This window comes from Poecilia mexicana, unplaced genomic scaffold (assembly GCF_051168715.1).
Source record: "Poecilia mexicana isolate PSO_F unplaced genomic scaffold, ASM5116871v1 scaffold_20, whole genome shotgun sequence".
In the NCBI taxonomy this organism is placed as follows: Eukaryota; Metazoa; Chordata; class Actinopteri; order Cyprinodontiformes; family Poeciliidae; genus Poecilia; species Poecilia mexicana.
Window position 1 is genome coordinate 18070504 of NW_028263389.1, and position 27467 is coordinate 18097970.

A 27467-nucleotide genomic window follows, 5' to 3' on the forward strand; every position below is an offset into this window, starting at 1 on the left:
ATTCCAGTGGTACTCCCCAAGGACTCCCTGTAATTTAGTTTCCTTCCTCGTCCTGGGATTGTGTGTTTTTCTTTCTTTTTGTTGTTCTCTTTTTTCTTTTTTTTTGCACATGGTGCCCGATCCATTCCTTACCGGACAACAACCAAAACAGTTTCGTTTTCTCATGAGCCCAATGTGGGAGATTTCCTTGTTGTGGAATCACCTCATCTGACTGAAACATGAAACCAAGACGTTGCAATCTGAATTTCCCACAAGTATGACACAACTCTGGGATAACTGGGTCTGTTTTGACTCTTTGTTGGGAGTGTTAGTAACTGTCATGCTTAATGTTTAACAGGAAATGTTATCTTGTACTTTGTGCTGCTCAAATAATCTGTTGATTTCCCACACGTAGTGTTAATTTCTTTCCTGACTGTGTTACTTAAAATTTAATGTTTTTAAATTACTTATCAGATCTGCACAAACCTGAAAGGCTTTTGTAGTTCTTCTTTGCATGTTTAATTGTTAAAAAGAGTGAAAAAGTGAAGTCTCATGTTCAAGAGAGATCTGCTTTAAGTAAACATACAAATTTACGTGTAAAACAAAGTAAGTCATACAAGTCAATCTAATAATCTTGACAAGATGGAATAAAATAAATGAGAACACCAATAAAACATTTAGAGCAGGAATAGCCATGTAGTTATGCTTTCCTTTGACCTTGGAACATGTTTAAAAGCTTTTAGTTAAATTAAACTGCACAGTTTTATATATGTATTCCAAGTATATGGAGCATTGTTGCAGAAAATGTTTTTGTCTCCAAGTTTTGCACGACTGTTTACGTAGAATACACAAGTACAATATTACTGTAGGTTCATCTTGCACATCAAAATTGTTGAAATGAAAGAAAAAAAATCTCTAAATTGAGCACACCTAATCAGAACACGGGGGGAAATATCAAGTAATTGTTTTAAACCTCCGTAGTCCGCGTGAACTTTTTACCCTGCGCTTTTACGTTTTGTTTTATTTTTCTTCGTGACCGGAAATCTCCATAGCTTCCCCGTTGTCCGACGTGAACTCCCCTGCGCTCTTCCCTCGTCAGCGGGAGGGTTAAGTATTTCATTAGGGATATACAGCTGTCCACAGATGTGTAAAAAGCCTTTACCCTTGTGCGTTCGAGGACTGAGGAAAATGATACAAGTGATACGGGTGTGGGGTCGATTCGACCCCATTTGTAAACGCAAGGGTTAAAATAAAACGAGCTTCTTTTTTAGCAGCATAGCGGACTTCCGGTTTCACCGACAGCGGCGGTTGTGGACCACCACCACTTCGAATACTTGAGACCTACTCTAAAAACGCTTATAACCACATTTTTAATAGTTCAAACACAAAACATACCTTAATATGCACATTTGAAGCCGTCTTTTAGCTCTACTGCAGAAGCTAGCATTAACGGTCATCTTTATCTCTGCTCTTCGGGGATCAGCCAATCAGCGCCAAGAAAAAATGAGTGCCTCTCCTGGATTGGTTGCTTTACCTACACCAACCAAAAGCGCGTCAATTCCGATTTTAGTTTACCAGACACATTTCTTTAAAAAGTCGAAGAAACCTGTAATTTTTCGAAAATAAAGTCAAAGACATATAAAAAGAGAAGAAAAGCCTTTTTTTTAAGCACATTTATTAAGTGGAACAAAAATATAATTAGTTCCTTTTACAAAATAATTTCATTCATACATATATATATATATATATATATATATTACTTTAATCAAACAATTTTCTGCTAAATGCCACTTTGATTTCAGATTAGATTGAAATTGAGATTTTTGGAAGTTGTGATGGGGGATCTGTGATGCTGTTGGCTTTTTTTTCTTTCATGGCATCATGAACTCTTTGACATAATTGGACATTTGAAAAAAAAAGTCTGGTAGTTTGTGGTAGAAACTTTTCAAATAGTGATCCAAAAGTTATGTTTAAAAGGTTCAGTGGACATAAATTCTCCTCCATTCCTTTAGAAAACCTGTGGGGTGAGTGATTTTTGTTTAAACAGAAAACAAAACACTGCCGATGTTTAAAGGCCAGTGTGGTGAGGTTTGATTGCTCTGACAGCAACAGGGGGAAGTAAGAAATCATAAAATGCTATGAAGCTGTCGTCATAAACCTGTACATCTCTGTAAATAATCAACTTGTTTTGTAATAGTTTATTTTAGAGTTGGCACAGAGAGTTGGAGGCTGTTTTTTTTTTTTTTTTTTTTTGATTCTGTAAAAGTCACCACTTTGATGCGGCTACGGTTTTGGTCCATTAATAGAAACCCTGATCTCCCCTGAGAGCCCCAGTCAGAGCTGAAAAATGTGCCAGAAAATCATTGTAGCTAAGTGCAGAACAGCAGGGTGGGGGATCGTGTTGCTGCTGATGTAAAATTAGCTCCAACTTTTCCTGCAAAAACACCTCGATCTGAGCGTTGACGCTCAAAGAGAAGCAGGATTTGAAGCGTTTTGTGTGTCAGAATGAGCCCTCTCTCTTCTGACTCTACACTCTGCAGATCTACATGTCTCGTCTCGTTCAACACTCCTCCCTCCTGCGTTCCCATCCCTTCTTCTCTCGCTCTGCGTTCCTGTCACGGACGCTGTGCTTGAGCTGCAGCATTCAGGAAGCTTTCACACCTGACAGTCCGGTAGATTCGGTTCGATTGGAGACCAAAATGTGCCAAATGATATAAGCCATTGAAAAAACCTGTTCAGACCCTTGCCCACGGTGACCGCGGATCCTTAAAAAGGCTGAAATTTATGGATCAAAGATTAAGGCTGTAAAATGTCTTAAATTCATTAAAAATGAAATTAACGTGGGCTTTAAATGGTTAATCATAGGTCTTAAATTTAATCTTGGCAAGGCTATTTGATCATATATATTTTTTTCTGTCTCGCAGGTATTATACCTTTATTCTTGTACAACTTTGTTCTCAAAATATTGACTTCATTATCCTGTTATTACGACTGTATTCTCATTATGTCGACTTACTCTCTTAATGTTATGACTTTATTCTCATACAGCTTCTTCTAATACTATGACTTTACTATACTAATACGAATTTAGTCTCAAAATATTGTGACTTTATTTTCATATTATTATGACTCATATTCTCGTACATCTTCTTGTAACATTATGACTTTATTCTCATAATATTTTGACTTTATTCTTGTATTTTTATGACTTTTCTTGTCATTTTATTGTGTGTATATATATATATATATATATATATATATATTTTTTTTTTTTTTTTTTTAGTGTGGCGCCAATAGTCCTTCATACTGTCAGGCAACAGGTTGAGTCATAAGCAGACATACCCTTGCTAGCATTCCAGCTAGCTTTATTTGCATCTATAATGAGTAAATTCAAATTCATCGCCAGTTGGCTGGACGTATTATGTTTCTATGGAAATATAAGTCTTAAATCCCATTCATAATTGTCTTAAAAAGTCTTAAAAAGTGTTAAAAATCAGTTGTGGGATTTCTCTTTTGTCTTTGGTGAAAAACAAAAGAGCCATTTCTCTCACTAGCGCTAGACTCTTGCGTTTTTTTGGGTTATATTTACCCAGAATGCCCTGTATTTTAGTCCGCTTCCTGAGTTTGGAGCGATATCTGATCTGATTGGCATCTACACTTCCAGAGTTCACTTTTTAGACCAGAGTTTGGATTGATTACGCATTCACATCTCCCCAAATGAACCAAACTTTCTAGATAAACTGACTGGAGTTTGATTAAAAGGGACTGAGTGGTGTGAACACCAACTTTCTCCACTGACTATGGGTTTCAGACTGCATGTGGTAGACATATGACACACTGACTGGTCAGAGTGATGTTTCCTGTTTGGTTCTCTGGAAATGCCTTCTGTCTTTGTCAGGAAGTGGGTTAATAATAGAGACAGACACCGAGCCACCCGCTTTAAGACTCTTGTACATGGATTTTCTGATCAGGGTTTTATTATAGTTTCCTGTTTGTGTCAGACGTGTGTGTGTCATGTTTTTGGAGAGTGTGTGGTTTAACCTCTGTGACAAAGACGAACAGACTGCATGCAAAGTGGCCACCTGGCTGCATTGGTAGGACAAACCGAGGACTTGTGCTCATAGTCAAAACAATTTTACTGTGAAACTATTTTGATGCCATGTTTCTGCGTCTTGCCATCTTTCCCGCTTTTTGTTCCCCCTTCTTTACATTCTTGTGCTTCAGTCTTTTTCTTTCTTTCCTTCAATACTTTCTTATTTTACACCTTAGTTGTTTTTTTGTTGTTTTTTTCAATTTCCAGCTCCAAATCTCAGCAGTTTGTCTGATGTGGTTTTAGTGTTTTGTAGGCGGTAGATGGAAAAGTAGGAATGGGGAAATGGAAGTGTGATGTGGTAACCAGAAGGTCATAAGTCTGACTTTGCTGAAGCAGCAAACTGCTCATGAGGTTTCTGTTTTTACACATTATGTCATTGGTGAATATCTTATTTTTTCAAAAGAATCATTTTTACTTGCAGATGTTTATTCTTGTTTGGGATTGTCTAGTTTTTCTGATTTACACAAGTTGACAATTGGACAAAAGTGCTCAAATAACCACTTATATTTGGTTAATGTCCATCTCTAGTTATAGAGACTCTGCTATCGTTGTGGCTGGTGTGGTAAAGTTCATGTAAGTGCTTGGTTTCCTTTCACTGACATCACTTTTAGTCCAGACATTTTCAATATGACCATCCCTGAAGCTTGATGTTTGCCTGCTTTACCAAAACAAACCGATTTTGGTGCTCATTTGGGATAACTGCTCTAAAATCCTACTATCACCATGTGTTATAGTTTTTACTGTATGTCTGAAATCCTCATTTTGACTTTTCTAAAGTTACAGTGGAAGTCCACCTATTAGCAGTTCAGTTTCTGTGATTTTTCTGTGAAATGTATCTCGCAGTTATTCGTAGAACTTTCACATATTTTGGGAGTGGCAAAACCTGAAACTGCTGCTGCGCAAGTTACTCAGCAGGTTGTTGCTAGGTAACCAAAGAATGAGAGTTGCTTGGTAACCAGTGAGTGAGGGAGTTAGTTGATGCCACCAATTTTGCTTAGCTAGCTGCGAGAGGTTGAGCAGCTAGCTCAACCTCTTGCTAGCTGAGGTTGAGCTAGCGAGAGGTTGCTCAACCTCTCGCTAGCTGCGATCCCAAAGGAAACATAAGTGATAACAGCAAAGCAACCGTTGTTTAGGACGGTGGTTTCCTAGCTACAGGCTAATTTACAAACCCAGTCCTTGGTTGGAAATTTCAAAAAGACAGCAAAATTGTTTCAAAATACTGGACGGATTTATCGGCTGCCGATGTTACAGGCTATACCCGTTTGGTTCTGGTTTCCCAGTGTAATTAATGCAAGTTTTTTACTTGTCTGAGTGTGATAAATGTGTATTTCTTTAGTTTTTCTGCTCATCTTATTTGCCATTAGCTTTTTTCATCCCTCCTCCGTCTCTTTCCGCAATGTGCGCTGTTTTTATTGTGCCCTGCAGCTCTCTGCTGACCATTCAGACCCATCCATCCTTTCAGCCGACCAGAGTTGGTTTGGTCCAAGCTGAATCGTGGAACTAAGTAGTGACCGAAATGGTTCAGTGGTAATCAGCAGAGAGAAAATCCTTAATAAAATGCACAACTCTATGTTTAATGGCTGTTTTCTTTCTTGTTGAACCAATTACTGAGTCATTTGGTTGGGGTTAATGAGCTTGCTCCATGTCCAAACGTCCCCTTTGTGTCCTTGTTGACACATTTTTAATGGCTTCAGGTTGAGCTGGACCTTATGGCCTTTCACCGAGCCACCATCTGCCTTGGAGAGGCGAGTCCGAGAACAGACTCCTGAGTTGGCGTGTCACATTCAGGACAAGGTTGAACTGAAGTCGTTTTATCTTCAGAGTAACTTTTCTCTACCTCACCCCTCAGGCAGATTGTGTGGGTGTCCACATTCCCACAGTGTGAGGTAGGGATGATGTGTGGCTTTTATTTCCGCCTCTGTGCTTCAGGCAGCGTTGGTCCAGGGACAGCTCTGGTCTGCTTAAATGTTCAGGGAAAAGCACACAAAGTAAACCTAAAGCAAATAAATGATAGTTATAAATCCTAAAAAAAAAAAAAAAAAACAGGAAAGTGGGTCAGGTTCATCAAGAAATGAAATAATAGAGAAATTATGTTAAAATAAAATAGATACAGTAGATGTCAAATAAAATTAGATATACTTAAATCTTAGCGGTCATGGCCTACTTGAAAATAAATTTTTAAAGCAAAATAGTTACTGTTATAATGGTAACAGCTCTGATGATAATAGCTGCCATAATTAACATGCTTCCCATTTTACAACACAATTTTGAATAATGCACATTATCCAAATTTCTGACCCTAATCAGGGGATACATACATTTCAAAATCTGAGTTACACCACAAACAGATTCCTTCTCTTGATCAAATTGTTTAGAAAATATTATATTAATGAGTTTATAAAAATATATAAGCATTTTTTTATTGTCTGAAAAAATGATATAAATTTTTTTGTGTATTATTATTTATATGGTTGTTTTATTCAAAATAAGTATGACTAAGCAAGGTGGTGAATGACGTCAACTAACTTCACTAGACAATATGGCTGAAAAACTTATCACGCCGTAAGTGTTTCATATCAGTTGATAACGATAATTATTGATTTGCTTCATGTTTTAAGTATCTAAGATACTTAAAACATAACCACGGCATTATTGTTTATTTTAAAGCAGTTATAAGGCACAATGGTGGAACCTTAAACTGCTGCTGCGCCACTTACTCAACAGATTGTTGCTAGGTAACCAAAGAAGGAGAGAGTTGCTAGGTAACCAAAGAAGGAGAGAGTTGCTAAGAAACCAAAGAAGGAGAGAGTTGCTAGGAAACCAAAGAAGGAGAGAGTTGAGAGTCTTTTCTCTGCCTACATCCCCCAAAATGCTGTACGATTCTGGATCAGAGTTCAGTGAATTTTCGATATATTGAATATTTTATCAGATATATTATCTATTGATATTGATCACGTCTATTACAATATGCATTGTTATTGATTTATTGTCCAGACGTTCTCTGGTAGTTCACCCTTCAGTTTTCTGGAGGTAGATGATCACTAACTGGCTTGCCCAACACTTAGCCACCTCCTAAACACGTCTGTCTTGTAATCTCATTACATGGCTTCACCTCACAGCCTGGCGGACGGGGAATATTTGACATCCATGTCGATAAAGCGGCTCTGTGCTCACTTATCCCCCCCACCACCCGTCCTTTCAGTCGGGATCGATGGCTCACGTGGGGCTCCGCGCTTCCGCAGCGCTGGGAAGTTTTTATTTGAACAACATGTTGCAGAATTCCAGACATTCCTGGACTTTTTTGTGTTCCTGAGTGTGGTTCCCTCTGGAAAAGTGGGAGCGCGTGAACGTGTTCAACATCTGTGCAAATCCAGGCCCAGATCAACAGCAGAAACGTGAAGTGTTTTTATTGCGAAATGTTCTGACATGTTTGACTGTTCTGGGCAGACTGGGTTTATTTTTCACATATTTTCTCACATTAAATCAACAAAGTTAGCTGTATTTTGTTGATACTTTATGTGATGGACATAAAGTAGTTCATCATTATGAAAGAAAAATATGATTTTTGAATTGTTTGTAAATTTAAAAAAAAAAAGAAAGTGTTTGCTTATTCAGCCCTACAGAGTCTGACTTTTATTTATTTTTGTCCATTTTATTTGTTGAAAAGCCTACGCTCAGTCAAATTCAAAAATACTTTATTGATCCCAAAGGGAAATTAAATAAGAATTAATATAATTAAAGAAATTAAATAAGTCAGATTGAATGGAGAGCCTCTCTAAACTAGAGCTGATGATTAGTAATAATTTACTCTGATCTTTAATTGGAAGATTTTTTATTGAACCACTTCAGCTTATTTATTTGATAAATAAGCTTTATTTATATGATAAATAAGCTTTACATTAAAAGATGCAAACAATTTAATTCCTTTTTAAATAAAATAAATTATGATCTTGATTGTTTTTTTAGATGAACAGATTCATAATTGGATAGTAAAAGGTGGTTAATATAAGATTTTTATTTTATTTTTTACAGAGACAAAGACAATTTTATACAACTTAAGGAATTGCAGAAAATAATTACGTTTTTTCCCATAAATGCAATCTTTTAATCTTTTTTTTTGCATCTATAACATCCCGTTAATGACTCATTTATTACTAAATTAGTTGACGATTATTTCCATAATCGATTAATCAGGTTAATTGTTGCAGCACTAGTCAATTGCCACATATTTTCAATAGGCTTTAGCTCTGGACTTTGACTGGGACAGCTCCAGTCCTCATGTCCTGGCATACTTTTGAGGTTTTTATTTAAAAAAAATAAAGAATAAAACTCAAACATACATTGAGTCTCAAAATGTGGAGAATACTAACGTATATGTAGGTCTTTGTTTGAGTGTTTTCATATTTCTGCTCCTTCTTGGCCCTTGAACTCGTCCTCAGGGAAATCGTCTTCAGTCTCTGTCCAACAGGTCCGTCCTGACAGGGAAGCATTGACTTTAAAAACATGGCTGCACATGGCTGTTATCTCGCCAAACTGGATGGGTGACAGCCGGCGGTGGCTGCCGCTCCCTTTCATTTCGCTGAACTTCATTAGCCAATGGACTTTTGAGAAACTTTTCATTCTCCCACGCTGCGTTTTACTGCTAGCTGCTTTCACGCAGCTGCTTGGTTGTCTTGCTTTAGCTCCCAGCTACATGCTTCCTGCGAATTGCATTCCTCTGCACACTTCCACTGCTTCCTGGATACCATGTAGCCTCTCTTACTCTGTCATTACTCGGATCTGAAATATGAGACAAAGTGCCGCAGGAGCACCGAAGCTCTCCAGACTTCACCTCATTTACTGCCTCTCTTGTGCTGCTTTTGGCTCTGATCAACACACACTTTTTGTTTTTCTTTGCAGATGTCTCATTCCGCACTGACTCATTTGCTTCACTCCTGACATCGTTCTGTCGAGATGCAAAGCTGGTTAGTCAGGGGATTTGTGCACAGAGTGACGAATAGGCAACTAGGAAGCAATCAAGTGTCGCATCTGTCCTCTTGACGCCCACAGCTGACCCTGCTTCACATTCGCAAAACTAGATTAGAGCAGGAATACAAAATGCATATCTGCTTCCGTTTTATTTGGGTTGCAGCTTCAGATTTATTACAGAACCTTAGATATCGTCTTCCAGGGTTTCACCCAGAAAACCTGATGAGCCCGGTGGAATGGGGCGAACTTTCCCTTTCCACATGCTAACTGGATTTGGAGTGTTTTCACACCTGACAGTACGGTATACCGGACTGTCGGACAAAAATTGCAACATTTGTTACATTTTCAGCTGTTGTGGTTTGCTTTCACACTGCAATGTGTCAAATTAACTAAACCCTTTGAAAAACCTGTTCCCCTCCTCGCCTGTGGTGGTGCTACACCAAGAACTACAAAAGGAAGTGACACAAAAACCTCAAGAAGACACTGAGCGCAACTTCCTTCTTCACAAAAAGTAAACAAAAATGGGGAAGCGTCAGATTTTACCAGTGGGAGGAAAAAAGACCACGACCCATTTCTGCTGCTAGTACTAGATTTGAATGTTTGTTTTGGTTGTATTTACCCAGAATGCCCTGCGCTATAGTCCACTTCCTGCTTTTGTAGCGGTCTCTGGTGCGCTTGGCGTTCAAACCGCTCCAGAGTTCACTTCAACCAAACAGAGACTGATGTTTTCAGGCGGACCAGAGTTTGGTTTTTTTCAGTTTGATTACAAATTCACACCTCCCCAAATGAAGGTGTGAACCAGACTTTCTAAAAGAAATACATGACATAATAAGTCATGTATTTCTTGTTCAAACCACAATCACAATAAAAGAAGGTAAAGTTAAACATCAAAAGCCCTTTCAATTAGATGTGTAAGTCTTGGATTTTTTGCAATTTCTCTAAGCAAATCTCATGCGCATTCACAGTCATGGAATGTCATATAAAGCTCTAACACTTAGAAAATCAAATAAACATGACACATTTTTATTATTTCTGCTTCAAGTCTGTGTATATTTAATCCCTTTTCACAGAGAGACGATTGTTTCTGCAATATAAAAAGATCTGTAATCTGTATTGGAGAAAATAAACATGATCTCAGTGAACCGTTTAGGGAATCTGCTCCTGTCACCAGCGTAGATATTCCCACCAGGATGTAGCTTTGTTTTGACGTCTTAATCTGCTCCCATCCAGCTGTTACAGCATCTAGTGGCAGCAGGAGGTGTGCGCATGTAGATTATGTGATTTCAACATGATGAGGAATCTCCTCTCCTTTCTAAAGTTATTGCTCAACACGTCTGGTTCCCACCAAACGGACGCGGTCAGCTCTCCAATCTATGGATTGATTCTGGATTGGTGGCTGAATCATTAACAACTCCGGCTATTTTCTTACTTTCCCCCTCTCTTCTTCTCGTGACCAAATGTTCCTTTTCTTCCCGTTCTGCCCCCTAACCACCACTACTTGCTCTAGTAATCTACTCTTCAGCCACTGCTGGACCCGCCCACCTCCTGCTTCAGCAGCCTGCTATCAAAGCCCAGTGTTCCCCCTCCAGGCACGGCTCTTTGGACTGAGCGAGCAGCAGAGGACTGGCTACAAAGAGATCAAACGTCACCGCTCAGTTGGAGCCTGGCTTTTAGCTTTCGTCCAGTTCAAAGAAAGATGTCTCAAAATTCTCACCATGCACTACACCAGGTGTGCACAAAGTCGGTCCTCAAGGGCCAGCATCCTACATGTTTTGGTTCTCTCCCTGGTGGTAGCAACATTCTCAGCTTGTCAATGTTCTCCTTAGGCTTCTAACGGTTAATGCACCTGGATCACTAACCAGGTGCATTAACTTTTATTGAATTTCTTTTAAGATATTTTTAAACATCCATCCATTTTCTTTACATCCTTGTCCCTTAGTGGGGTCGGGAGGGTTGCTGGTGCCTAACGTTCCGGGCGAGAGGCGGGGTACACACACGCACAGGGAGAACATGCAAACTCCATGCAGAAAGACCAGCGCCGGGAATCAAACCCAGAACCTTCTTGCTGCAAGGCAACAGCCCTACCAACTGCACCACAGTTGCTTTTGTACCATCATAAATTAAACACTCGAGATAAAAATTTGATCGATTTTAAAAAATACGGGGCTGCAGATGACAGGGTGGCTTTGGGTCAAATGTCAGACCCATCCCATATTTGGAACTGGTGCAATTGCACTCCAGAACTGAAGGGGGTGCTATTTCCCTTACTAGTAGAAATATCTCACTTTTTTTTCTTTTGAAGTCTTTATTACAGGTAATAGTTGAAATATTTTAAATGTTAAGCACAAAATGTTTATAATTTACTGTTAAAAATCTGGTAAAAAAAAAGAATTTTTAGTTTTGACGCTGCTAGCGTACCTTTCTTGTACGCTAACCTGGCCTTTTACTTAAGAATTAACATTTTAACGTGAAATGTCTTTTTTCTTTGTCTCTTTTTATGATACAATTCAAATTCAAAAGTACTTTATTGACCCCAAAGGGAAATTAAATGTAATATTTTTCTTTTTTGTTAGATATATTATTTTGCTAACTATTCTTGATTTACGATGCTGCTGGTGTACATTTACTCAGTTAAATAGTTTGCACTTCAAAAGAAGATCATCCTATAATTAAAATCTCTGTGCGCTTGAACATTTTCCAGATGCTAATTTAAAACAGATGAGCTGTGTTTTGTTGGAAACATGATGGATGGCTAACAATCTGACTGCTAGCCATGCAAAAGTTTTATTGCTTTGTTTTAATCCTTTTGGCTTTTTATAACTATAACTTGCTACTTTTTGCAGAGCATTTTAAAGACAAAACGAATATTAAACTCGGCCTCTATTCTGGAAATAAGTTAATGGATTGGATGTAAGGTTCGGTTGAACATTTGCAGGATGTTTCATCTAAATGCCTTCAAAAGAAGAGTGGCATGTGTGGAATGAGAGCCTGAGAGACAGCTGCATGCTTTTTCTGAACTGCTGACCTCATGTGGCTCCAAAACCACATATGAGCTCCAAGAGTGTAATAATATTAGGAGTAAATTGGTTTATTTCCCCCATCTTTAACCACTGCTTTGTCTTGTTTTTGTGTCAGGCCCAGGACAAGAGGAAAGCCCTGGAGGAGACCAAAGCCTACACCACCCAGTCCCTGGCCAGCGTGGCCTACCAGATCAATGCCTTAGCCAACAACGTCCTGCAGCTGCTGGACATCCAGGCCTCGCAGCTGCGCCGCATGGAGTCCTCCATCAACCACATCTCTCAGGTCAGAAAACGCGCTGCAGGCCAAACAGCTGGGCGTTTGGGTTTTACCACCTCTCACGACGCTGTTTTTAAAATGGCCGTCTGAACGAGACACGGTTCCTCTTACTGCGGCGTTGTTTCTAATCGAGGTCTGTCTGGCGTTGTAATTATCTTAGAGGAAATGGTGGTCTGTTGTTTCTTTTTCTGGCTCTAAAAGATATTCATTTACAATAATCAGGCGTTTGATGTAGAGTTATATGTAGTGACTGAACGTGTGAACATTCACTAAAACTGTCTGAGTTTGAGGATCTGGGTTTTTTAGAATATCTTTCTTGGTTCATTCAGTCAGATTATCAGGCATTTTATGATGAAGGGTTGCAAACACCGAAGACATGACCAAATTAGAGATGATATTAATATCAGTTTTGGTTCTGATTTTGAAAAAAAATTCTAGATTTGGTACCAATCCATAAGGGTGGATCTATTCAGTCTAATTCTATGCTTCATTATTTATTTTACATTACATTTAGAAGTTCTAATTGCAATTTTTAAAACATTTAAAAGGAGGTATATTGATGAAAACTATTCTTTTTGTCGTTTTCTTAACTATTTTCACATTGGCTGACTGAGCAGTTTAAAGTTGTTTTTACATTTTTGACCAAACTTGTGAAGCTCCTGGTGCATTTAAATGTGCTGTAATGGTGCAAAGTTATCAAATAAGTTAGTAATTCTTACATTTATGTCTGTTTTTATAAAAAAGGAACCCTTTAAGTCAATTTAGCCCAGTTTCTTTTTGTATTGGTTGAGACTAAACCTCTAATATCTGTACTGGTATCGCAAAAGGAAAAATTATCAGAAATTTCTGATAATTTCACATATTATAAATATAAATTTCTGGCTTAAGAGAAATCCTACAACCGTTAAAATCTGATCCTGCTCCATTTTTGTGTACATTTTGTGAAGACGGATGTTGGGCTCTTCTGTCATTTTCTTCAGTAGTTCTCAGTACAGCGCCACCACAGGCGAGGAGGGGAACAGATTTGTCAAAAGGTTTGTTTTGTTTGACACAGTGTGGTGTGGAAGCAGCTGACAATGTAACAAATGTTGCAGTTTTGGATCAAGGTCACCATAAGGTCATTTTCTGCTCTCGTCTCCATGACAACTGCTTGATCCACACTGGGGTAAAGACGGTTTTAACAGGAGAACTCCCAGCTTAGTTTACATTCTTGGACTTTTGCCTCCACTGGCTGACATGAATGGGAAATTCCTTCGCTATATTTAAACCCAGTCTTGTGTCCTTTGTGGGTCTCGTAAAGTGTTAAATATAAACTCGTAGTATCTTACCGGTCCGCTGAAGGTTTTCTTACTTTCAGCAGCTAATATCTGAGTGAAAACTTGTTCTTTCTCCACCTTGTTTCTGGATGAGCCCAGTCTGAGTTCTCCGTTTGTTTCAGGCTGTGAGATTTACAGGATGTGGGGGTGTTACAACTCTGAAGTGGATCATTATTTAGTTTCCTTTTTACTGCTGATGGAAATGAAATTAGCGGAAAGCCTCAAAGCCAGGGTTGAAGTGTTTCCTGGAGCTCTTAGTTTTTGTTTAATCAGCTGAATTAAAAATAAATGACCAGAACTAGAATCTACCATTTTTCTGTTAAACATGACAAATTGTTCTCAGAAAACCATTTGCAGATTTTTTTTATTTTGTAGTTCTTATCTAAGATGTTCTAAAGAAAATGCAGCTTAGAAAGCTGAAATACTTTGGCTCATTGCTACTTGTCACACTATTGGCTGGTATTTTCAAAGCAGCCAATCCAGGAGCGCCTTTCTTTTTCCTTGGTGCTGATTGGCTGAACCTCCAAAAACAGAGGCAGGTAGTCTCTGTAGTACTAAGATGGTTTCTGCTGTGTGTTTGAATGAATATTAAGCTATAATTAAAATAGTTACAAGCATTTTTGAGGGTGTTTCAAGAAGCTTGTATATTTTATCTATTCACAAGAAGTTCTATAAATACCAGGGTACGTCGGCTATCTTAAGATGTTAGCCAGGACAAACTTGTGCCGCTGAATTTAGAGATGTTGATAGTTACTACCTTCAGTAATGCTAACATTTCTAATATAAAATGCTAAATATGGTTTAAAATGTAACCTTTTTATCTTTTAAATCCTGTTGTACAGCAACTCCTCTCACTGATGGTAGGTAGAGGCTTTATCTACCCAACTGTAAGTCCGTCCAATATCTGTCCATCTATCCAACTGTCCATCCAAAAGTCTGTCCATCCATTGAGACGTCTCTGATTGTCCGTCCGTCCATCCATCCATCCATCCATCCATCCATCCATCCATCCATCCATCCATCCATCCATCCATCCATCCATCCATCCATCAACAGTTGGATGGACCCAACTGTCCATCTTTTTGTCTGTCCATTCACTGAACCTTCTATCAGTCCATCCATAAATCCAACTGTCCATCTGTCTGTCCCTTCATCCGTCCATTCGTCCTACATTGAGTTGTCTTCACTCAGCAGCAGCATCCACCAACCTTGGTTCCTGTGTCCGTTTGTCCGTTCTTTATCACCATATTTAGGTCCTCAAGTAAATGTGTCAATTATTCATCCATTCATCCATTTTCCTGTCAATCTAATTATCAGTCCATTTATCCATTTGTATATCCTCCTATTTGTTGTTCATCCATAGGTCTGTCCGTCAGTCTGTCATGGTAATTATGTTTGACACAGTGTGACGAACAGATTTTGATTAATCTGATATCATATTTGTAAAGAGAATCCACACGTTTGCACCCACAGCTGCAGTGCAAAGCATGCATACGCCTGCAGACGCATCATCAGCTGCCTGCACGGTTTGAGGTGTTAGTTTTGTTGCCACCTTCCCTCCTGTTGTTGCCCCTCAGAGTCTCTGCAGCTCTGAGGCAGGAAGTGATGCGAGCTGCGTGGCGCGGCCAGCGGGGCTTCCACCTTGCGCTGCGTGTGAAGTGGCTGCTAAGAGGCTGTGAACAGGGAGCTCTTTGTCGCGCTCTGGACTGAGAGGGAAGATGGGATGTTTGGTGTTTGAACAGCGGTTTTCCCATTTCCTGCAGCCTCTCTCACCGCGTTTGTGTTCAGAAACAGTCAAACCCACAGACGTGCTGCCGTCCGTCCATGACCGGCTTTCGTCTGTTGGTGATCAAATAATGAGCTGTAGAGATTCAGCTAGTCAAAAACAAAACTGTTGAAGTTTGGGTCGGGTTTAATCTTTTGTTTATTTTACTCCTTGGTACCAAAGTGTTAATGAGTCTTTTTGACCCAAACTGTCACTTTTAGGTGACAGAAAATGTTATTTTATGGTACAGAAACAAACAAGAACCACCAAAACCGAAGCTGATCATAAACTCCATGCTCTGATCCCAGTGATGTCTAACTGAGCAGGAAGACTTTACATTTTTTAAATGTAGATAACTTACATTTTTGCATTAAAAGACAACAGATGAGTTGGAATATATGACAAATAAAAATGGTGCAGAAAAACAGATTCAACTTTCTTGCGTCTGTCCTTCCTTCCTTTCCTTTTACATGTCTTTCCTTCCTTCCTTCCTTACGTCTTTGTTCCTTCTGTCCTCTTCTTTTCTCATCTTTTCTTCATTTGTTCTTTTCTTTCTTTCCTTTCCTCCTTTCATCATCCCTCCTTTTCTCATCTATTCTCCATTTGCTCTTTTCCTCACTTTATTCCTTCCTCGTGCATTTTTTTTTCCCTTCCTTCTTTTCTTCCTTCTTTCCTTCCTTCCTTGATCATTTCCTATCTGCCTCAGTAACATTTCATTGTTTTATATTTTAAATTGTGGGAGTTTTAATGTTTTTTTTTGTTTTGCTTTGTTTCTTACAAAACAAAACAAATCTCCATCGCTGAAAGAAACATCCTAGAAAATTAATTTTTCACCATGAACGTTTACAAGTGAAATGTAAAAGTTTATCAGATTTAATTGTTTGAAATATTCAAAGTAAGAAGCGATTCAACGATTTCTGGCTGTTTCATCCAGAACAGCACGAGGTTTTCATCAGCGCTGATCCATTTGGGACGCTGTAAATCTCTGCCGGTTGCATTTGGATCTGGCCGGCGTTCGTATTGAACTCTGTGACCGGAGCGATGGAACAACAGGATGAATGCAGAAAACAGCTGACACACACACACACACACGCACACACACACACACACACACACACACCTCTCCACTGGTTTGTTCCCACAGCCATGAGGTTTCCAGTCTGCTGTTTGTTTCTGCAGCGTTGTGACAGAAACACACACATGCAGCAGAGCGGCTCGTTAAAGCTGCGCCTGTTTGCTGCAGCGATGACTTCCTGACCTCCTTTTGAGGAAAAAATGGCGGCTGCCCGAACAGGATGTGGAGCGTTGCGGCGTTTTCAGAGTGTGTGTGTTGCTCCCTGTGTTTCCTGATGATTCCTTGACTTGTTGGCTGTTTTGGACTCTCTCTCTTCCTGTGACTCGTCTTTCTTGCATCGGCTTATGAAAGTAACGTGTCGCTGTGATCCGATCTTTTTGGCTTGTGTTGGTTCATCTGGATTTGGCAAGAAGCTGGGAAAACTGGAAACTGTGGGAAAATCTCTTCTTCTAAACCAAAATGGAGGAGTTGTTTGCAGGGCATTACATCGCCAGTGCGCACTGGATTGTAAGGACCAACCTAAAGGAGGTCCCCATGATGTCATAAAAACAAGAACAAACACACACACACACACACACTCACACTCTCCATCTGTCATATATGAGTAAAGGTTACAAAGCGACTGACTCATCACCCAGTTGGTCTGAGTCTACTCAGTCATTATTTCCTCCTCTTCCTCATCATCATCACCAGCACATTCTTCACCACTTAGCAAACCCAACACTTCTTCTTGGTGAAACTCTGATTGGGTTATTTAAACTCAGATGTTTGAGTTTTTATCTTTGTTTTTGTTTGGCTCTAGGCCTGAGATTAATTGATTGTTACATCAGAGTTTGTACGCAGACTTTTAGGACAGGAGGCTGCGTTGGCCGAAGCCCAAAGTGAGATTGGGAAAAGTCAGCCAAGGTGTCTCATGTTTGCTGCGTAAGCAAGCAAAGCCCTGACCTTGGCAGCTTTCCTCCCTTTCAAAGTTTGTGTCTTTCTGCCATGTTTGGAGCAGAGATCATCTCTCCAGAGTTTCACGCCTCCAGCATGCTCAGTGTAGCACAAAAAGCTGTGTGACGTTACAGATGAGCGTTTCAGATGACGCCTTAGCTGCAGTCAAACAGACTCTTGGCAGCCATCTTGGCCAAGTACAGAAAGGAAAGTCTGGAAATCGTGAGAAGCTGAGGACAGGTGTAATTTAAAGTTTACGGTTCAAATCTGAGATAATTTACTGGCTGGTTTGTCCTCAAGGTTTCTGTCCTACCCTGAAAATGAGCTTCCACTTTCCATAAAGCATTTTAAATCTGCTGGAACCAGAAGCTAGTCGAAGTGTGTGGTGTGATAAAACTTACAATACATTCCCTATTAAATATGTCACACATTTTTACTTCAATTTGGGTCTGAACTGCTTCTAAAAACAGTCCAACCACTTGTTTTTTTTGGCAAAAAGTTGAGTTTTTTGGTGTCTGGAAAACAAGCAGCTTCAAAAACTTCCCGATTAAATCACATTGTGCTGTTACCTTGCAACCCCAGCGTAGCTCCAGCACATTTGGTCAGCTGGTTTTATTGTAGTATGCGCTGTACAACGGCTACTGGGGAAAACCAGTGTTTTGATGTTGATTTACCAATAAAATACTTTGTTGGTAAATGGTGTAGCAAGAAACCACTTGCTGCACTTCAAAAACACGAAACCTTAGGAAGCAATTTTGGTCCAGTTTCTAGTGAAAATATGTTACAAACTAACTTGTTTAAAGTAAATAATTCCTTATTATTGATGAAAAAGTACTTGTTCCATTGGCGGATAAATGTTTATAAAATAGAAAGAAGTCTTGTTATAAGTTAATCTGCCAATGGAACAAGTACATTTTCATCAATGATAAGGAAATATTTACTTAAGACAAGCCTCTATATTTTACTGAAAAGTGACTTTTAAGTTAGTTTTGTCTTATTTCAAATTTTCTAAGATATTCGTTCTAGAAACTAGACCAAAAATACTTGGTAAGATTTTGTCTTTTTGCAGGGATTCTTGTTGGTTATGCAGGAGGCTCCACTTCTGCTTTTCAAAGATGTACAGATGCATAGTTGCGTGTTTGTTTGTAGGGATTCTCACGTGTGAGTGTAAACTGGCCAGTAGCAGTTTATTGGGTTTGGTTGAAGTGAACTCTGGTGCGGTTTGAATGCATATGGGAACACCAAGTGGACCAGAAGCGGCTCCAAAAGCAGGAATCGGACTACAGTGCAGAGCATTCTGGGTAAATTCAACCAAAACAAACGCGCAAGTTTAACGCTATTGGGAGAAATGGCTCATTGTCTTTTTCTAAAGACAAAAGAGAAATCCTACAACCGCTTAGTGTCTTCTTTAGAGGTTTTCTTGTTGTTTTCTTCAGTGGTTCTTGGTGCAGCGCCACCACAGGCAAGGAGGGGAACTGGTTTTTCAATTAGTTTGGTTTCTCAGTCCAATGTGAAGCTGAACTGCACCAGCTGAAAATGTAACAAATGTTGCAATAGTCCAGATGGTTTGTCCAAAGTGACAGCTAAGAAGTTTGAGACACTCTCAATCTATTCCAGCTGAGTTTGAGTTTTGAAAAACCTTTTTTGTTCCACTAAACAATTTTGTGCTGCTTTGTGTTGGTTACGAACACAAAGCACATAAAATCAGAATAAAATTTGTTGAAGTTTGTGGTTGTAATATGACTAAATGTGGGAAAGTAGGAGTAATATTAATAGCTTTATCATTAGTTATATTTACCAGAAGCTTTTTGAGGAAGATATTTTCTCCTCTGACTTCAACCCCTCCCACTGGTTTAGTTTCCAGTATTATTATTGGCCGTCTCTCCGGACTGACACCTTTTAAGCATCTTTGCTGACATCTTTAAGCCCGTCCATCTGGGCCGCCCAGAACACAACAATATTGTGATATGTTTCAGTTCGGTTTTTGTTTCTCAGAAGAGTGGACACCCATGTAACAGTTTCTGTCAGGAAGCAGGAAACCTAATTATAGTTTGTGTTTCGGTCCATTCATAGGTCATCATTCAGAGTCAGAATGCCTTCAGTCTGCAGGAGTTTCACCTTTAAATCTTGCTTTACGTCAGATTTTTTTTGCTTAGATTTTGTTTTTACAGTGTGTAGTTTGATTTCTATTTTACAACATTTAATTTCCATTTGGAATCAGTAAAGTGTTTTTCAGTTTAATTTGAATTAAGGAGGCATTCCAGTCACTTAAAATTAATTTTCCACTTCAAAACATTTAATGTTGATGAAGAAACCACCTTATAGGCGTTTGAACGTTTTTACAGTGCTCTAAAACTGAAGTCATGTGCGAAATTATCTCAAAAAAGATGATCTAATTATTTTAATTCTTAGAATTAATTTAATTTCTGAAAATGTATGTAAATTCTGGGAATTTATTTTAATTTGTTTATGTCTTTAATTCTGGATGTTTGTATATTTTATTTTCATTCTGGAATTATTTATTTATTCATTCATTCTTATTTTAATTTGTAGTATTTATTTATTTTTATTATTTTTACTTCTGGATATTTACTTATGTGTTGACGTATATAATTATTTAGCCATTTATTTTAATTGTAGGTATTTATTTATTTGTCTTTAATTTTGGATATTTATTTTTTTCATTTATCCATTTATTTATTTTAATTCTTATTAATTTATCCATTTTATTTAATTATGGGTTTATATCTCTATAAAATAACTTGTTTAATTCTAACTCTGGGAATTCTGCTACTTCCTAATAATTATTTGATTCCCCAAAAGGGAGTGAAAATGTGGGTGGCATTAAGAAGACATTTTCCTCTTATTATAAGTGAAATAATCTGTCAGTTCAAGTCAATATTTAGGAATTATGGACTTAAAACAAGCTCTTATATCTTGCTAAAATTTCTTGTAAGTTAGTTTTGTCGTATTTGAAATGTATCATGATATTTGAAATGATACCAAAATTCATAGTAAGATTTTCTGTTTTTGCAGTGAACGGGGTTCCTATGCATGAGAAGTTTGGAAAAGTGGTAATTTTCTAAAATGACCTTTTGAATCCTCTCCAGACATATTACAGCACGTCTCCTTGTTGGATCATTTGGTGTTGATGCTTAAATTTTAAAAATAGCCTCCAGTTTGTTTGATTAGAAGCAGCCAGATTTCCTTAAACATGATGGAAACAGTCTGGTTCTTGTAACCACTGACAACACAACAACCAGCCAGGCGCTGACTCACTCGTTTCCCAAACTGATGAAGTCCAGAGATCTTCTTAATCCGTGCTCATGACTAAAGATGAATTGTACCACTTAAAGGTGTGGTGTACTTCTGCTGGGCACGGGATCAGATTCAGAAGTTTGAACTTTAAAACTGGAAAGTCTGTATCTGGTGAGTAAAAAAAGAAAAAAAACCCACCAGAGCCAGAATGTTGTGGAAAACTGGCAGCCATTCTCGAACATATGCGTGTCATTCATTGACCTCACATGTGAATCATCTGGCTTTAAAGGTTCTGCTTCTTTCCCGAAGAGTTGGACTCCTGAACTACATGGCTGAAAAACTTATCACGATATATAAGAGTTTCACATCAGTCAATATCGATAATCATTTATTAGTTTTAAATATCTGAAGTGCTGTGTAACTTTTCATGTTTTATCCACACTTTTAGCTCCACGCTGTTTATTTTTAAGCAGTTGCAAGGCGGAACCTTAAACTGCTGCTGCGCCAGTTACCCAACAGCTTGTTGCTAGGTAACCAAAGAATGACTGAGTTGCTAGGTAACCAAAGAACAAGTGGGCTAGTTGATTCATCAATTTTGTTTAGCTAGCTTTAAGAGGTGGAGCAACTAAAGTTTTTCCTCTGCCTACATCCCCCAGAATGCTGTGCAGTTCTGGATCAGAGTATATATGGAATATTCTATCAGATGTATTTTGCTATTGATCACATGTCTATTGCCATATATATATTATTGATTTATTGTCCAGCCCTACTTCTGTGTGATTTAAAATGTTCTGGTTTATTTATTATGTTTGCATCTATTTAGCTCTGCTCAGACGTTCGGTGGATTCTGATGCAGGTTCAAAGGAATCTTGTGTTTGTCATTTTTTTTATTGACCGATCCAATGAGTAACGTCAGGTGGTTCTGTTCGGCTCTGCAGCTGTTTTCTTTGCATGCAGAAAGGAGGCAAGCTGCCTTTTCACTTCCCTCATTCTGCCAGCGGGACTGATGTTTGTCCTGCTGATCAAACCAGATGGCGTCCAGCTTTAGATATAGTCTTTCTGTTTGTTGTGTTTTTAGAAAGAGTTCCCCTCTTTCTGTTAAACTGTCAAAACTGTTGAGTTGCTTTTGATTAATAATAACTGGAACATTTATCAACATATTTTATGTATATTTGCTTGATGATTTTGATTATGACATTTGACAAAATGCAAAGTTTATTCCGTGTTTCATAATTGGTGACTGCATAATGTTCTTATAATGTGAAAAAAAAACAAAAAAAAAAAACATTACGTTATTGCCAAAAATCATCTGTTTTATTTGGTTATTTATTTGTTTTAGTGCTTGGGTTGCTTTTTTAGAAGCAGTTGAGACCCCAATGGAAGTACAATAACGTTTGAAATGTAAATGTTGCATAATGGTTCCCTTTTTAAATATCATTTTCTGTTGGTTTTATGTAATATAAAAATTTTCTGAGATCCTGAATGTCAGATTTTTATTATCTAGAAGCCATGGTCATTGAAATTCTCACGCTGTTTGGATAAATGTAACATTTAATAGAAAACAAGCAGCCTGAGAGATGTAGAAATTGATTTAGTAGGGGGATTTAACTTGGTTATATAAATACAATCTTACCTGAAGCAGTCAATGTTTTATATATGTTATGTATTTTTGTTCTTTTTGCATATTTGACCAAATATTGATCTATTTTTCTGTTTATTTTTGGCTCAGTTGTTTCCCACCTTCAGATAAAATGTCTCTTATCAATATTAAAATGTTTCCCATCTGAATTTGGTGAAAATGACTGTCATTCATTCTCTAATCTGAACGGATGAAAAAGGAGGATTATTTCTCTTGTTTTATTAAAACTCTCTGTGGGAGCAATTACACAGGACCTTCTCTGCCTGTTATGAAATATTAATTGTTCATGTTGGTTTTTCCTGCGGATTTCTGTTTTGCATCTTCCTTCATATGTAGTTATTGTTTAATCTGATTCTATTCACACAAGACTTGAAATCCCACATAAATCACATTGTTGTGGGCCTAATTTTAGCCAACCAGAACGACCCTGATGACCTCATATCTGCGTGTCAAACTTCAGGACAGAGTCTGGAGGAAAAGAGTTGGAGTTCAGTCGATATCCAGATCTTTGAAAGGAATCCTTTGTTGCTGCTTTGTAGCTGGAGTTGTTTTTCTGGTTGGTCTTTTAAAATGAAGGGCAAATTTTCCCTACATTTGTTCTGATTAATTGTTTGAGATTCCCACTTTGGCTCTACAACTTGTTATAAACTTAATGTGGCTCAAGTCTGGACTGATGAAAAGTTATCTATACGTAGATCTCGTGTGATGTCACACTTCCATGAACTTTGTAGCCGACAGCCATCTTGTAACTGTCATTCCTGTTGCTATGGAGTTGCTATGACGACAATAAATAAGCCACAAGCTGAGAACTAGCTCTCGCCTCGTTCCTATCTAACTTATAAACAATTTAAGTACATTACAACTATTACTTGTTTACAATTTTTGAGTACTCTACCCACCTCTTTGTGATACTAAGATAAACATCTGCAATATTTCCTGTAGTTCTTACTGCCAAACTAGCAAAATTAGCTTAGCTAATGTAGCTTTTATCTGCTAGCTTAGACGGACGTGTAGCCTACGTGTTTGTTTGTACATGTACTTACTCTGCCAGGTAAAATAATCAATAACATTGTTGTCGGACACCGCTGACATTATTTTGGGAGGGGACATGACCCTTGTACATTTTCAAAGAACAGTTTTTATAGTCCCAAAATAATGCTACGCTACGTTAAATAGATACAGGTCAAGTGCTAGGACCTCTCGGAAAACGGCCGCTCACTTAATTGAGGCTTGGCATAGATATGTGAGATTCTGATGGAAAAACATTTAATTAAACCCTCTTCATCACTTCATCTCATCACCGCTCTACTTCCTCTGCTGTTACCAGACGGTGGACATACACAAGGAGAAGGTCGCCAGGCGGGAGATCGGGATCCTCACCACCAACAAAAACACAGCGAGGACTCATAAGATCATCGCTCCGACCAACTTGGAGCGGCCCGTCAGGTACATCAGGAAGCCGATTGACTACAATGTCCTGGACGATGTTGGCCACGGGGTGAAGGTGAGCGCTTTCAAGGTTTTCCTTAACTTTACAAACATCTGTGATTTTTTTAAAATGTAAGATATCTGCTGGTTCAGGTCTACCACTTCCTTCCTGTTTGTCCCCTTACAGTTTTTTTTTTCAGCTTTTGCTTTCTTGTGAAACATAAATGTCTCAGATCATCCAAAAAATTCCAATATCAAAGACTGAAGTCAACCTGGCCAAATGTGAGCAAGTGAGGAATTATGCCTCTAAAAGATTTTATTCAACACAAGATAACACACTTGGATGTAACGTGGCACTTTGTAAAAATGTAGTGAAGTAGAAAGTACAGATACTGACTGTAAAATGTAGTGAAGTAAAAGTTAAAAAAACAAAAATGTGCTGGAATTCCTCTTGGGTTGCTAGGTAACGGGCTAGGCTCAGCTTAGGTTGCTAGGTAACGGGCTAGGCTCAGTTTAGGTTGCTAGGTAACGGAATGTGACTTAGCAATTGGAATGTTTTTGAAATGGCTCATTTTCCAGACTCCAAATAACATTTTTTTAGGAGCTTGAGCTGTTTTTAGAAGCAGTTGATACTCAAATGGAAATACAAAAAACATGCAAAATATTAATTTTGCATATGTCCAATTTAATAAAAAAGAAAAAAAAATCATTTGAAACAAAAAAAAAAAGAAGAAACAAGGGGGATAAAATCTCTCATACCACTATTTCCAAATCTTTACCTCGTTCACACTCTTCTCTCTGTCTCTCTCGTACTTCCTCTTTCATCTTCACAAAGCCCCCCCCAAACCGCCTGGCCCCCAAGGAAAAGCTTTGCATGTGGGTTGGTGGGAACCAAACGGGGGTGGAGATGAACCGTAAAGAGATTACATCATGCAGCTTTCAGAAAACCGATCTGTTCTCAGAGCTTTGTGAAAGAGGCAATGGAGCCGAATTTACAAGATTTTTCAGAGCACTTAGATCCTCATAATCTTGTTGTGGAGTTATTTAGATATCAGTCAGCTTGATCTAAAAGGTCGTCAAGAAGCTTTTTGATGCAATAAACCTTTCTCTCACTGTCAGGGTCACAAATTTGTCCCAACATAGTGACATAATTCCCGATGTTTCCCCGCGTCTGCCCCGTCTCTGGAGTGTCTTCTGTCCCATCAGTCAGTCGATGGCAGCCGTCAAATGGATTTGATTAGCAGCCAGTTTTGAAGTTAATTAATCCAGAAAACCTCTGATCTTTTTGTTTAGCTCTTATAATGGGACGATTCTTGTAGCATAAACTGGATTTTCTCATGTATGCGGTTGCAAAAATGCTAGATTTCATCTGTCTGTGCGGGGAAACATGAAAACCAATCCATGTTGCTGCTGTGGTCTTCATGGTTAAACTTCTTCTAATCTGTTTACGTCACTGTCCAAAGAGCCAATCAATACCTGATGTCAATACTCTGTATTAGTTTATGTGGGCCTTTCAGTGGCGACATGCTTTACTTACTGACCAGAATCAATGATCTGGTGAGGGGGCTTTAATTAATGTTTATGGGTAAAATCAAAATATCCGCCTGAGGGTGGATTTTGGCCTAAAAATTGATTTGTTTGACACAAAATCCTGCAATAAGATTCAGAAATAAAATGGGATGAATCGATTATTCTGACGATTAATCGATTAATCGCATAAAAATTGGCACATTCTGCAGATTTTTCATTTAAGCCTTTGTTATAAAATGTTAAAAATGCATTAAAGATACAAATGCATGTCTTATTAAATTATAAAATGAATATTATATTGCCTAAAATGCATCAGTATTTGATTAGTTTGCTTTTCATTGTTTTAAATGTAAAATACATGTATTGTACATTTAGTTTTGATTTGGTTACAGCTTTGACTTTGTTGTTCTTTCACTAAATCGCCTGTTTTAGAGTTAATACACTCAAAGGATGCTAACCATGCTAATATAGCATGCCTAATATACACTTTAAATAGTCAATCCGTTCATTTTACAGCAGCTGAATCACTTCAGTTGGGGCGTTTTGTAAATCCAGGGACATCTGACATCTAATTTTAAAACCCTGACGTCATCCCAGCTGGATTCCTGAATGTCTCGCTGACGAGATTGAAGATAATCTGACATTATGTCACCAACAGAGCGCCTTACAGATGAACACTACTCCTGATCTGATACTTCAAACCAGGGCTGAACGATTAATCAGATTAATCGTGATGAATTTAGTAAATCGAATAATTAAGTGGAGTTATAGATGTAAAAAAGGAAATTTAGCTGAAAGAACATAGTCAGAACTGTGATTAAAACAAAAATGTACAAAGTTATTTTTGCATTTAAGGTTTTATAAATCTTGAATCTATAATTATGTTTTACTCAGAACTCCTCAAGTAGCAGCTTCACCTTCATTTGGTTCAAATGATGCAAAAAATCTCATATTCAGGACCTTTTGATATCCAGTTATTAATGAGTAAATGGAAAAAATAAACAGATTAATGTTTATTTGTAGATTAATGTAGTATTTTCTGTGTAAATTCATCCTTTCCTGCAAATGATCAAGTGTTCACTAAAGGAAAGCTGCACTGTTACCTTTTTAAATAAAATAAAATCTTTATTTTCAGTTACAATTTATTTGAAGGTGTGTGCATAAGACTGACATGACGCTGTCGTAAACATGAAATATTTATGAGTGTCATGAAGTGTTATTTGGTACAAAATGACCCTTTTAAAAATAAGTGTCATTTTTGTAGCCTAATAATGTAATGTTGACACTTTTATTTGACTTTTTAATGCAACGTTTTGTGTAATTTTGCATTAAAAGTGTCATTATTTACCAAATGACACTTCATCATAACAGTGGTAAAAAATTTATAGACTCCTTCATATTCATAACAGCATTATTTCATATTTATAACGGTGTATTGCCAGTGTTATGCACCCCACTTCAAATTTAAAGTACCTTACTCAAAAAAGGAATTAATTTTTAGGGTTTATTTACATTCTTTAATGTATTTCATATAAAAAGTTTAGTGGTTAAAGTAGAACATCTGCAGAATGCACCCGTTTCTTTGTCCGATTGTCAGAATAATCGATTATGAAAATAATTGTTTGTTGTAGCCCTAAAACATAAACTGAATATGTAAACAGTTGGATTTTTAAAAAGTTTTTCCTGTTTCTTCTCTGTCAGTGACGCCTCAGATCCTTTACCTAGATGCCCTGTTGGCAGACACCGTAGAAATGAGCTGGATTGTTTCTCTTTCTTTTAGCAGCATTTAAGCGTTTGCTTTCCTTTAACAATAACAAAGCCCAAACTGCATTATTTAGAGACTCACCGACTCTCCTGCAGCTCTGCTTGATTGCATCTTTTGTCCAAACTCAACATGCCCAAGTCCTCACGAACCTGTTAACGATCACCGAAACATTTTCAGACTGATTCAGCAGAGCAGATGCAGCATTTCCCATTAAGATGAGGCGCTGCGGTTTCGGCATTTCCACCATGACCTAGATAGTAAATTGAATCTGTTTGCGAGCTGATGAGAGAGATTAATCTGAATGTGAAATCTGAGTTAAATCAGCTGAGTTAAATGGCTTTATTTTTCTGAAAAGAGGCTGATGATGCCACAGTTTTGCTCTGAGTTGGGTCTCTTTATCGCACAGCTTCCTGCAGAG

At 38.1% G+C, this 27467-nt stretch overlaps 1 protein-coding gene across 6 annotated transcripts in view; it reads left to right on the forward strand.

Annotated features, from left to right (window-relative positions):
• Nucleotides 1–27467, forward strand: part of abi1a (abl interactor 1a) — a 50739-nt gene that overhangs the window by 3869 nt on the left and 19403 nt on the right. For all 6 annotated transcript variants that reach the window (XM_014997362.2, XM_088001386.1, XM_014997367.2 and 3 more), the window contains 2 exons: nt 12176–12343; nt 23654–23830. In XM_014997362.2, coding sequence (XP_014852848.2) covers nt 12176–12343; nt 23654–23830 — 345 coding nt within the window. The remainder of the gene's footprint in view (nt 1–12175; nt 12344–23653; nt 23831–27467) is intronic.